General features: G+C 35.2%; 1 protein-coding gene across 1 annotated transcript; it reads left to right on the top strand.

Moving 5' to 3' along the window:
- Window positions 1-4,726: 4,726 nt before the first annotated feature.
- Window positions 4,727-13,746, top strand: LOC110109008. The gene is made up of 2 exons (XM_020839899.2): window positions 4,727-6,056; window positions 13,323-13,746. Exons 1-2 carry the CDS (start codon window positions 4,827-4,829, stop codon window positions 13,494-13,496), a joined length of 1,404 nt encoding a protein of 467 aa, XP_020695558.1. The 5' UTR covers window positions 4,727-4,826; the 3' UTR covers window positions 13,497-13,746.
- Window positions 13,747-14,587: the final 841 nt, after the last annotated feature.

Here is a 14,587-nt window from a genome sequence, read left to right as displayed (position 1 = left end):
AAGTCAAATATGGAAAGTTTTCAAATTCAAAACAATTCGAAATTCGAATCAAGGTGGATCTCTTAATCAAACCTCCTCATGCACACAAGCAAATTTAGAAGGTTTGTAATTTGCTTCCACATCCTCCCCTCTCCCTCTTGATGCCGTCGGCCTTACTAGGTTCCCCCCTCCTTAATTGCTCCATTAATCCCTCATCAATTTGAAATAAAAAATTTAATTTCAAATAGAACTCTCCTCCAGATTTCAAATCCTGAAATTTATTTTAGGATTTGTTTTTCAAACTCCTCCCTCTCCTCTCTTGAAACCGCCGGCCTCCCTCTATTAAGCTCCCCATTAATTCCCCAATTAAGGCTTTAATTCCAATTGATTTGAAATTCAAATTTCAATTCAATTCCCACCTAAATTACTAAAAACTAAAATTAAATTTCAGTTTTGATTAATCCATCCCATAATTCCCTAAACACCTTTTCTCCACCCTAGCCTTTCTCCTTGCACCCGCCGGCCTCCCCTCTTCCTCCAGCTCCCGCCGCCCCATCTTGCTTCTCCCTCGAATAGAGAAGCCAAGGAATGGAGAAGACGACGCCTCCCCTCTCCACTTCAATGTTGAATGGCGGATCATGAGATCCATCTTCCACCAAGTCGTTGGATCATCATCGGACATCCGCCAACCCCACCTACTCCGACTACTTTCCCGTGGTCAAAGACTTCCGGCATCTTCTTCCTAGTGGTGATCTCAATTCTAGTTGCAAAATCTTCTCTCGCCAAGCCTAGTGTAGTCGAGTGAATAATCCTCAAGGTGAAATTTTCTCATTATTAAGTTGTGGATTGTTGTTTAATAGCTCTTAGCTTTGCTACTATTTTTGTTTATCTCCAAGGATTAGTTAATCTACATGTACTCCTCGCCTAAGCGGGTTGAAAACCAAGAATCTTTAATGATTTTACTTGTTATCTCAATAAACTCTTAATTGTAATTCCATTGTCAATCACTTTTAATTTTCTTAAGAAGCTCCTTCGCATGTGGTTTCACATCAGAAGATTCTACACAGTTCCAAGAAAGAAAAAATACAATGATAAAAGAAAGTAAAAAAATATTGTCAAAATTATTGCGAGGGAACTCATTGAAGTAGATCGGGCTGCCTAAACCTTTGGTCTTTTGACTCGTTACTTAAAGATAGCATTCATTTATCATATTCTTTCAATCACATAATGTAGATATTACGGTTTATCATAGTGTGTAGTATCAATTGCTCTTTCCAAAAAGAAGAGGTTTAATTTAATAGATTATTTGTAGAAAATTTTGAAGATTCATTAGTGCTACATGTCGATAACAAATTGTTTTTACTGGGAAAGAAAAAATAGGTTATCATATTCCGATTCCGAGAATCTAATACTAACTTGTGAAAACTAGCTTCTTATACTTTGAACTTACATGATAGCATAATAATATATGGAATTAAGAGGAAAGGTTTCATTCGAGACAGATTTTTTTCACTTTCTAAAGCAACATTTTAGTACACAAATTTTTATACGAAAAATTGCTTTAGAAACATTAAAAAAGCTATCACAAACAAAGTCTAAGCCTTAGCAGTTGAACAAAGCTCTCTCTCTCTCTCTCGATATATTTATAAAACACACATGCAATACATATTTAGATAAGCAGTAAACATTGATATATTGTAAGTAGCATCAGTACTTCATCAGGAAATTGAAGTCTACACTGAAAACCAGCCACAGAGAGCTTAGAAACCCCAACGAGAAAGCTTACGAGTAGCAGGCGGATTCCTGGCCACTGTCAGTCTCTTTGGTGGGGGATACGTAGTAACTATAACTACTCCACCATACTTCTTCGCTGCTTCATTACTGTCGATCACTGCAGGCTGAGCCTTCAGCACCTTCTCCAGTGAGAAAAAGGCATCTCTTCCCACATTTTCAAGACGACGATTAGACATATTTATTACAGGTTGGATAGTGAACGAACAAGAAGCTCAATCTTTGAAAAGTTTGCAAGCTTTTGTTGCATGGAAGTGATGGTGGCAAAGCTTGCCATTTTATAGAGGGACACTGCTCATTAAGGAGAATAAATTGATCAGAGAGTTCGATGAATATCAAGCGTATAATTAATTGATTAACTACTTTCGGTGGGGAATTATTTGGTGGAAATATGTGGAGAGATACGAGGAGGAGAACAACATAAAGCTGAAAGAGTAATAAAATCTTGCATCAGATACTCCAGAACCTGTAAGATTGGAGGTTTTATTTATCTCCTTCAGTGCCAAGAAACAAAACTGATAGGTCCTGATATCGAGATTCTAATGGACAGTATGTATAATATATATGAATGATTAAAAACAAAAGAGATGGGGCGTATCGATTGGAATATCTTCTCTGTTGCTTTGTGCCTTTAATATATAATACAATATTGGTAATGGAAGGTATAGTATTATTGTGTTAACAGCATCAAATCTTGTGATTCTTTAAAGTTACACAACAACAACAACAACAACAACATCAAGCCTTTATCCCACTACGTGGGGTCGGCTACATGAATACTTTTTCTCCATTGTGTCCTATTAAAAGTCAAATTCTCGTTTAAATCTAATAAAGAAAGGTCATTCCTAATATTTTCTAACCAAGTCTTTTTAGGTCTACCCCTACCTTTCTTAATATAAGTCAAATCTAATACCTCTACTCTCCTAACCGATTCTTTAAAGTTACAGCTCTGTATTAAAACTATTATGTAGTTTCCATTCCTATCACGTGAAAAGTAGTTTTGTGCCGATAAAGGTAATATTCTTACTCAGAGCCTCCATCCGCTCTCTGTAATAGCAGCTTCCCAGCTGAATCTCAGCCGTTCATCCACAATCCTTTGCCTGCAAATATCACAAGCAAGGTCATGAATAAAAACCTTGAGTAATGACACCGGACCGGAGGGGGCTCAATGAATCCACGTCGATGATCCGATGACCGTGACCGTGACCAAGAACTCCTTGGGAGAGGGATCACCACCTGAAATCCTTCAGGATATAGAAACCCAAAAAAAGTAAAACTACTTAAATATTATTCATCTTCCAAACCTCCCCTACTACAATCAATAGCTACCTATTTATAGACAAATGTAGCAACCTACTAAGCTACACACCACATATGCAAACACTAATCCTATGTAGTCATATAAATTACCAAATGGATTAAACTATCTTGAAGTTAATACAATTGATGGCTCAGCTCCGGCGTCAATAATATCAAAAAGTAAAGCCCTAAAACATCGAGTCTTGTTGAGGGTGATTCAAATTGTACCACATAAGAGTACAGTTTTGAGTCATAATTTTTATTTTTATTTATTGTTGATGGCATAGGTAAAAGACGTATATGAAATAACCAGCACACGGTAGAGTGAATGGTGAAAATAATTCTAAAATTTTCTTTAAAAATTAATAAAAAAAATACATCTTAATCATGAACTAATCAGACTATGTAATATGCATTTGACCATATGGTGCTGTATGATCAGTACTAAGTTCAAATAAACTATCCTTTCAAGATTATTTTCTTAATTAAACTAATTCAAATTTTGAATTAATTGTACTATATGATTCATATTGTACTATACGATTACCTTCTTAAATTAATCTAATTAAACAATATATAAAAATTAAGTGGGAAATAAATGTTAATCTAACATTTGCAATGATATATTACACCATAACATCAATTTTAGGCTTCGTTAGGGGTGGTTTTTTCATTGTTTCTTAAAATAATTTTTTAGTACAAAAATTTTAATGTATAGTATATAGTATATATTACAAAAGTTGTTGTTAAAAACAGTAAGAAAGCTGTTCCAGCTTTCGGGACAGTTTTCTTACTATTATTTTCATTTTTTATCAATCTCAATGGAACTAATATAAAATTTGTTTTGGGCAGCATCTTTGCTATTTTTTAAAGCATTTTTTAATATAAAATTTTTTTGAATTTAGAAAATTTTATACTAGAAAGTTGTTTTAAAAAACAGTAAAACAATCTATCTCAAACGAAGTCATAGTCAACAGGCATTCGAAGACAAGTTCGAAATAAGGGTGTACGTGTGCGGAATCGGGCTTGATTCAACAAATGGCTCGTGAGCTGAGTTCAGCTCGATGAGCTACCGAGTCAAGTTTGAGCAAGCCTGACTCAACTCATCAGCTCACGAGCAGGCTTATTTTAAATAAATACTAATATAAAATACACTTAAAATCTATTAAGATTTAAAATTTTAAATAAAAAATTATTTAAAATGTTTTGCAAAACTATATCTCCATATTTTATACTAACCCATTCTATATTATTTTTATTTTAATTTACTAAATTTTGTATCATTATGTTTAAACTATGCTAGAATTATAATCATTTTCTTTTTACGTAATAAATGACCAGCATTTGACCTCATAGCCAACTCAAATTCATAAATAAAGCTCGAACTCGATTAATTAATCAAATTTAAACTTAAATCAAGGATGACTCGACTCGTTTCCACTCTTAGTTGAGATTTACTTTTCAAAAATGAATATTATTATTGTGACACTTAATATTCATAATAGTTCAAATTATAAATCATAAGAAAGATAAATTTATTAAATATATAATTTAATAAACTATTAAATATCACCTGTCTTTAGTTAAAAAAGATATAAATAATTTTTGGACAAACTGATAAAAATAATAATAAAAAAAAACATATATCTTCAATAAAACCATTTCACGGTGCCCATTGACTGTCGGCTCTCCCTATCGCGGTCCGGCGGTCCCGAAGCCCTCTCGAGTTCATCCTGTCTTGAGATCTCGCCGGCGTGATGAACTCGTTCACCGGATCCGGATCCCAGCGAGCCCCATCATCTTCCTCCTCCGCCGCCGTCTCCTTTGACTCCTACCAATTCGACTTTGGCATCGGATCCGGCGGCTCCTCATCCGCTCGCCCCCTCAAGGACCAGAAGCTCAACCCGAACGCTGTCTCATCAAATCCCATCTTTTCCTCCTCAAAGCCTGCCGCTCCATCCTGGACCCCCTCGCCGGCGACAAGGCCGTCGTGGACCCACCAACCGGCGACCGCCGACCGATCGGGCGTTACGAATCCTTCTCCTTCCATGACAGGTGACATATTTGGGCGAAGTTGGTCTTCTGCGACATCTTCAACCTCCAAGATCGGCATCCAAGACAAGAACCCTAACCTGTTCAGCGATTTAGTTGGATCTGCAATCGGGCAGGGCCGCTCATCCCAGAACGTTCCCCTCAAATCAGCCCCGCCGAAAAATCCCTCCTTTTCTATGGCCGATCTGAAGAGCTCCATCCCAAAAACAAATAACCCTAGCTCCAATTCAACGGGAAGCTTCTCCCCCTTCATTAAATCTGGCCCTGCCATTGGAACTCCGATAAAATCGGCTCCTGCTGCCGCTTCGAACTCTAAACCGGATCCCTTTGGTTCATTGATGGACTTTACATCGAAGCCCTCATCGAACGTGCCTTTGTCCACAGTGAAATCCTCCGGAAGTGGTGGTGGTGTGGGTGCTTTTGGTGCTTTCCAGAATGCCCCGACGGCTCAAAAGCCTCAACAGAGCAATGGTGGCAATGATTACTCTTTCGGAGGTTTCCAGAATGCTAAAAGGAATGATTTTGGAAAGCCTCAACCGGCTGCAGATGGAGCTGACCCGTTGAATATGTTCTTCTCTCCGATGGCATCAACGACTACTTCAGCTGGAGCTGCATCAGAAACCCAACCGATCCCTGAGATCCATGATTGGGATGTTGGTTCAGAATTTGGAGGGCACGACAGTGGGGGCACAACGACAGAGCTTGAAGGGCTTCCCCCTCCGCCGGCAGGGGTCACCGCAACGGCTGCCAAGACGAAAGGTTTGGACAATTACAAACAGGGACAGTTTGCTGATGCAATAAAATGGCTTTCTTGGGCGTTTGTGCTGTTGGAGAAATCTGGGAACGCTGCTTCTTCCGATGAGGTTTTGATTTGCAGAGCTTCTTGCTACAAAGAAGTTGGTGAATATAAGAAAGCCATTGCTGATTGCTCAAAGGTATGTGTTATTGCAAACACTTCTGATTTAATGCCCTTAGATGACATGTTGGTCATCATCATTAGTCTTGCCCACAGTTTTTTTATTCGCTTAATGTATTAGGCTTCGCTGTTCATTCCTTTTTAATCAAATTCTGGTGATGGTTGGCTAAGTTTGGATGCTAGAAGTTTCTGTGAAAGGAAATGAAAAAAAAAAAATTAAAATGTTCAAAACATTTGGCAAAGTGTAGGGTTCGTCTTGAACATCAATGCTAAATCAAAATGTCCTTCGATTGAAGCCATTTTGGTACTCTCAACGATATGGTAGTGGAAAAACATGCCTTGTTGTCTTTTAGATTGATGACATACCACGACAAGATATTGATTGAGGCCTTCAACCTTTAGATTGCAATCATAGATTCTAATCAGGCCAGTAGTTTCGCATTGACGGCCTTCAGATCTGTACTTGAGAGAGAGAGTTCACAAAAGAGAGAGGCTTCTTTTTCCTACCATTTCTAATTGCCTTATTCTACAGTTAATAGATACACAATTATTTTATAATTAATAGCTACACAAACCTCTCAAAAACAGTCTCATCCATTCCTTCCTCACATCATCTTGACAAGTTAAAGGGGGTGTCAATATTGAATTCGACACAAAAAATTCAGGTTTGGTTCAACTCATATAATATTTGAGTCGGGTTCAAGTCAACTTAAATGCCTTAAAAAAAATCGATTTAGATTGGTGTATCTAATCGAGTTTGGGTCAACCTAAATAATGATTAAGTAATTATTATTTTTTAATGAAAAACTCACACAAATTTTTAATTTTTTATTATCTTTTCTAAGATGTGTTCAAACTTGATAATTGTGTTTATTTCAGGATGAGTTGACATTGATTCGACACAAATTACATGCTTTTTCTGTGATAACAAATCAAATTCAGGTTTAATCGAGTCGGTTTTAGGTGGGATTTTTTTTACCTTTTTAATAAGCAAGTTGGGTTCGAGTTGACTATATTTGTATTATGTCATTTTCTGGTTAACCTCAAAACTAACTTATAAACCAGAATTTTCAACTCTAGCTTCTTCACCTTTGTAGTCATCAAAGAACTTTTTTTTTTTTAATATATTAATTTTACAAATAGTGGTCTATAAATACATCCTATACCCACAATCTTCTTTATTTTCCTTCATTGCATCTTTGTTTATGCCATCTTACTTGCTCATTAGGCACTTGGAGTTGAGAGTGTGATAGTAGACAAAATTATTTGAAGTTGACTTTTCAACATCGTCTCCCCTTGCTTGTTTGGACATTTGGACAGTGTGGTGCAAGCTATAGGTAGATTTGATGCCAGCTTTTATTGTCTTTTGAGCATTCATGATGTGTAATGATGCACAAAGACAAAGCTTTTGTTTTTTGTTTTTGGTTTTTCCAACAAGGAGGCGATTGTCATACCCCTGTTGAATTACCATCAAGGCAAGGATGTGATTAGGTAAACCAAAATTGAGAAGAATGCAACTCATCTCAATTTGGTTCTTCATTCAACAATTTCAACTCACATCAATTCGATTTTATCGAATGGATTCACCACACCTGAATCCTAGTATGAATGGTTTAGCATACTCTTCAAGCCTTAAGTTGATAAACTCTAGATTCTACTTGGCCGATGCAAACCAATTCACTAATCCATTACAGTAGAGGAAAACTAGACTAGAATCCATTACAGTTGAAGAAAACTAAACAAGTCCACAATTGCTTGTATAGTTTAGACAATAACTCAATAAGTTGTTCAAACTATAGACTTACATAACCAAAGAGTTATTGGGGAAGCTATCATATGGTTTTTTCAGACCCAGAGATATAAACAATAAAGGTATGGATAACTCAGTGAAAATTGCTTAAAATATTAAAGACAATAATGCAATGATTAGCTTCAAGATTAAGATGCATGGTTCATTAAATGAAGAAGTCTGAATACAAACAAGTATCTGGCCTGCGGTCTTTCACATAACACATTAATCATTCAACCATATAACGCAAGTAAATTGTAATGGTTTGGCAAACTCATTCAATATTCCATGTAAAGTTTTCATGGGTCACACCACTTTCCATTAGATTCATTCAACTATAAGGTCACACCAAAGTATAGCATGATTAAGCAAATCCATTGAACATATTAAATATTCATTCAACTATGAATAATTCCCAAATTGTTTTGATCTTTTCTATTGTCTGATCTAGTATTTGAGGCTTTAAAAGTGCGCGTTCTACTAATTCAGTCCATCATAAAAATGATATGCACTTCTTACAATAAAGTGCTTTGAATGGAGTCATGCCAATACTTGATTAATAGCTATTATTGTAAGTGAACTTGATCAAAGGAAGGTGCTACTCTGCTCCCAATTTCTCCCGAAGTTAAGGATGCACATTCAAAGTAATTTTTTTAGGATATGTAGTATTGTTTGTTTGAATTGTCTACCAATTTGAGGATGAAAGGTAATGTTGAAATTGATCATCAAGTCCTCTTGCTTATTACACTATCTGTCATTTCCTAGACACGAAATGATTGTCTCGATCGGAGATTATAATGTTGAGTACATTATGAAGTTGAACAATTTTGTCGTCAGCCAACTAAGATAATCAATCAACATATGAGGATTGTCATATTGGAAGGAAATCCACACTCTTCGTCAATATATCGATGATCACCTAAATGGCATAAGTAGAGGGCTTTAAGGGAACCAATGCACTCGATGAACAACTTGAGCTTGACTTGATTAATACTCATTTAAGCTCATTTAAGTCAATAATTAAACTAAACTCTTTTTAAATGCACTTGGGCTAAATGAATTAAGCTTGAACATAATTCAATTCTTTTATTTACTATTATAAACAAATTTGTTTGTTATTCAACAAGAAACTTGTTCAAAGCTTGACAATTGACATTAAGCTTGATGATAGCTTGAGTATTATTTAATTAAATTTAATTAAATATAATTTATTTTATAACATATTATTGTATATTTATTTATTGTTCTAGGATATTTTCCCAATTCCCATCACTTATTTCTCCAATTTAACCTCTAATTCCACACGTTTGAACTCCACCACTCTGTCTCCCTAGCGCCCATGATTGCTTGCCTGAGCAAGGGTGCAACCAAATCTTAGCTCACATGAGCCTCTATAAGTTATAAACACATTATATTCTTCTCATTCTCAGTCTTCAAATAGTTGACACGATGGCGAGACTCTATGAGCACACCTTCTTAGCCCTTGAGGATAGTGGGTTTGAAGGAGGTTGGGGCTAATATAGGTTTTGAATCCTAGAACTAAGTGGCTGTTCTAAGTTTGTTTCCCATAGAATGTTTCTTATCTGTGCAAGTTTTTTTTTTCCTAGTTTTTTAATTAATTAATCTATTATTATTGAATTTGTATGTTGATTTGATACTTTTTTTTTATTTTCTAATGAACAAGTTTGTTGATATTTATTTATGTTTTATGATTGCATGAAAAATTATTCATGATTTATTTATTATCTTATTTAATTTATGTTTTGTAGTTAGATAACAATCCATATTTTTTAATTGAATTCCATATTTTCTTTGCATTGCTCATTTGATGTCAAGGCAGTAGAGGCAATCTCAAACACTAAGCTTTCAACCCAAATATCATAACATTGGGATAATGCTTATGTGGCCACAATTTTATTCCAGATTGAACAGAAGTGTTTGCCTAGATTTTGTAGCATAGTCTAATGCAACAATTAACATAAATTTAATCAATACTATAGGAAGAAATTTTTTTGGGCCATAACATGGATTAATACCTCAATGACCACTACTTTCATCAATATTGGAGGAAGGAATTTATGTTGGAATGTGTTAAGGATTGCTTGAACATTGTCAAGACGTATTGTAGATATGTAAATATAAATTTGTGATTGCAAAGATTTGATCTACCTTCAATTAATTTTGCCTTATCGAGGTTAAGTCCATATAGTCGCCTAGAGGTGAAAGAACAAAGCTATACAAGTTACTTGAGGAAAACTTGTGTTAATATCAACTTCATCCTAGACTAATAAACAAGTAGGTTTTTGAAGTAAAGTATGTATAAAAGGGAACTTTAATAAAGCAAATGAACATTGTGTATTATAAGACTCCTATTAGAGACGCCAAAATATGCTTATAGGGAGTTGTCTTGAATGTGTTGGATCTCATGGGTGAGAAGAAATCTAACTTGATCAACCTTTTTGTGGAATGATTTCATTTGCTAAGGAAGGCCCTACAAAGAGAATTATCACCTTGAGGATTAGAGTTGTTGGTGTTTAAGGTTAGCATAGGTGATGGTATGATTGGGCCACCCGATCTCCATCTTCGACTACTCTAATACCAGTATAGTAGGAAATTTGAGCTTTATGCGAGGCACTGACACATAATAACCATAAATAAATTATAATAATCTACCAAAGAATGCATTATATGAGAACTTTAATTTGACATCCATAAATTGAATGGTGTGCTTGATTTGCTAATGAAAGTTACAAAGCGTGACATATAGAGAGATGGTGCCTTAAGTTCTAACTTAATGGCTGTTGATGCCATATAGAGGGCCCATGACAGCATGGACTATTCTTGTGAGATAGATATTAAGAAAGATGGAGTAGAATATATCATCAATATAAATCCTATTGTTAATGAGAATCCCTTTGACAATATAATAGAGTTCCTCTATCCCAACATCTTTTATCAAAGGATCTTGATGAGGAGATCAAATCTCTTTAGAGTCAAAAATTTTTAAGAGAATGATATGATTGAATCAAGTATGTTTCAAAGGTGACTCTTTTCAAGGGGCAAAAAGAAATAGTCCTCTTGCTATAATATTGGATTTCGCCCATTAAGTTATGTGTATTCTCAATCTTTTTTATGCTTTTGTTGTTGGTGGTGTAGAAATAAACCCTAAAATTTTAATTGCTCACTCTTACACCATTAAGAATGTTGTTCACATAAAACGGCGGCCTTCCGATGACCCGGTTAGGAGAGTAGAGGTATTAGATTTGACTTATGTTAAGAAAGGTGGGGGTAGACCTAAAAAGACTTGGCTAGAAAATATTAGGAATGACCTTTCTTTATTAGATTTAAATGAGAATTTGACTTTTAATATGACACAATGGAGAAAAAGGATTCATGTAGCCGACCCCACATAGTGGGATAAAGGCTTGATGTTGTTGTTGTAGTACTCTTACACCATTAAGAAGACCCTCATATTTATCCCTTCACTTATTTCACTTTTGGGAGAATTGTTGGTGATGAAGTTCAATTACATGAACAAGAGTGATTTGGGTCTCACCACATCATATGAGCTTAGGATAAGATCAAGTAATATGTCTTGTAAAGTTAGACAAAAATGGCTCTAGGCAAAGACCCTCAAGAAAAGACCCATATATGAACTCAGGGTCGACTCCCAGAATTTGACAAGCATAATTAATGAAACATTGAAAGAAATCTTAAAGTGATCCCCCTACCCTTGACCTTTCGCCAAAAGATGGGAAATTTTATTTATAATGTGTTGGTTGGCTATGAATTAGTCAATAGAGAGTCATGCCAATTCATTGTAGCTCCCTATAAAGCATTATGCAAAGTGACTAAAATAATGATCTACCTTGTCCTCCCTTTAATTTTAGCTGGAAAGACATAGCATAAAGACCTGATAAGTTGCATTCACATGATCACTCAGAAATGGTCAATGCGTTCATAGTACTCAGTGGAGCATTCATGTTGATCAATGATTAATACTTTGAATTCATGTAGAATGGGATGGTTGAGAATTTAATCTGTGAAGGGAGTTCTTCCATCTAAGTTACATCTTTTTGGGAGGTTAATTTGCCCTCATTTGGGTATTTGGGTGTTCTTAAAAAGATGAAAACTCCAATAGCTATGCTCATGGCAAAGCCAATTGATGAAGAAAGATGACAAAGATGGGTATGATATTCGTCCCTTGACTGTGTTTTTTGAATACCTTGGTGATAATGATGAACATGAGACAAACTTGTGATTTTAAGGATATTCTCGAATTGAGTTGGGTGCTCTAAAGTAGGCAGTATTTGAAAATTTGATGAGCTTGAAAGCCTGTTTTTAGAAGGATAACATCCATTATTCATCTCAAAGTAACAGAAGTCGTGAAAAAGACAAATCATTCCAGCTTAGGTGGATGAGTGGCTTTACCCTTAGAGATAGGATACGAAATGAGCATATACATGAAAAGGTGGAGTAGCTCTTGTGGAAGATAAGATTAGAGAGAGTCACCTTAGATGATTTGGTCACATTAAACGGAGGCATTCTGATGACTCGGTTAGGAAAGTTGAGGTATTAGATTTGACTTATGTTAAGAAATGTAGAGGTAGACTAAAAAGACTTGGTTAGAAAATATTAGAAATCATCTTTCTTTATTAGATTTAAATGAGAATTTGACTTTTAACGGGACATAATGACGAAAAAGGATTCATGCAGCCGACCCCACGTAGTGGGACAAATGCTCGATGTTGTTGTTATTGTATCAGACTCAACCTTCAAATAAATGACCACAAGTCCCATCGCGGGGCAACCTTTCTCCTCGATTTCAAGATGAAGAAGGTATTTGATGTTGAGACTGTTGGGGTATATCAAACATGTAAAAAAAATACTTCTCTCCTCATAGGGAAACTTCTTATCAGAGGCCTTCTATTTTTCAGGAGCATGCCAAAGCATGCAACTATTCAGCTGCTCATTAGCCCTACCTCCATCCCCTTCATATTCCCTATCTTATAAATGACATTCCATAGTAAAGGTAATAAAATACATCATGTTGGCTATCAAGAAAGATAAATAATATGTTCATATATGATATGATTCTCTACCAGACGATTTTCAGCATATCGGTACTTCTTCTTCCCTCAGCACATTCATAGGAAGAGAACGATCTGTTTGCTACTAAGTTCACTTTAATAAGAAGTTGATAAGCAATACCAAGCCTGAGTTTCATTGACATTACCTGTCCTTGGTAGAGGTATATGCTTCATTATTCTTTTATAACATAAGCTAATCTTCAAAGATTCACAATGAATTAATTTGCTCTCATTTTGGTTTCGTTTGGGACAGCTTTTTTTATGCTTCTTAAAGCAGCCTTCTAGTATAAAATTTTTTATTTTTGTACTACAAAGCTGCTTTATGAAGCAGTAAGAAAGCCGTCTCAAACGAAGCCTTTCTTTCAATCTGAACAACCAAAAACTTAAAATCTCACATGCATTGCAGGTGCTGGATCATGACAGTACTAACGTCTCAGTGCTTATACAACGAGCTCTTCTTTATGAGAGCTCTGAAAAATACAGGCTTGGTGCTGAGGATTTGAGGGCAGTTCTCAAGGTCGATCCTGGCAATAGACTGGCAAGGAGTACTATTCACCGACTGAATCAGTTTGCCGACTAACTGAAGAGGTTTTTCCCTATTTATTTTCCTCCACTCTTTTGGCTTTCACAGATATATAACTAAAAAACTAGCCGTTGAACTTTCCTCAAGGTTTAAAAAGCTGGGAATAAATGAGACCTTATTTTTTAAGGTTGGTTATGAACTACATATGTTGTTTGTGAACTGCATTTATGTTACATTTATATTTTTTTGTACCCTAAACTATTATATTGGCCATTCAGACTATATAAATATAAGCAGATTACTCAAATCTTTTCTCCTACAGTCCTACTCATTGTTGTTTAACTTGGTTGGTGGACGAGTACGGTTGTGAACCCCCAACCCGTGCTCAATTCCTCTCGAGCGGCAGTGCCTCTTAAGTGAGACCCAATCAAGTGCGGGCCAGAAGGTTTCTGAGGTGGGTGCCTCTTATAAGTCAGCCGAGAATTAGTCACGCTGTCCAATGTCCTTTTGGAGGCAGCAGCGAGTGGATATCCCGTTCAAAAAAAAAAAATCTTTATACCTCTCTAGCTAGTGTAGTTTCAGATAAACTTTTTGTCATTAATACCCTTGATTTTTTTCCTTTTTAACCTACAATTCATTTTTGTAATTGCATAGTTTATTTATTTGTTTTAGATATTAGTAATTCAGCAGTTTTAGATCTTACTAAAATAAAAATATAATGCTTTTGCAAATATGTTTTTGATATAATTAAGTTAGATAATTTTGAATTCAGAAATTCTTTTTTATTTTTAAAATTTTAAAGGCATTTAGTTTATAAATTGTTCTTAACAAATTTAAAATAACAAAGTTAATTCATCATTATAATATGTTTAATATTAAGCATTTAAATCATTTAGAATACTAACATTATTGCCTTTATAATTAATTTATAATTATTTTTTTGTTAATTAAACAGTGAACCCTTAAGCACTTCTTAATCCTTTTAACTTGCAACAACCTTCAATCCATTATGATTAATTAAGGCTTTATAAAGATAATATCTAAACTTTTTTTGTTTATTTTTTGTTCTAAATATATGTGAAGGATGAACTACACCAATCGCTCATTTGTATAATTTAACTAAGATCACCATAAGAACGCAGCAGTTC

Source organism: Dendrobium catenatum, unplaced genomic scaffold (assembly GCF_001605985.2).
Source record: "Dendrobium catenatum unplaced genomic scaffold, ASM160598v2 original_scaffold_96786, whole genome shotgun sequence".
In the NCBI taxonomy this organism is placed as follows: Eukaryota; Viridiplantae; Streptophyta; class Magnoliopsida; order Asparagales; family Orchidaceae; genus Dendrobium; species Dendrobium catenatum.
This window is presented reverse-complemented; position numbering and strand designations above follow the sequence as displayed.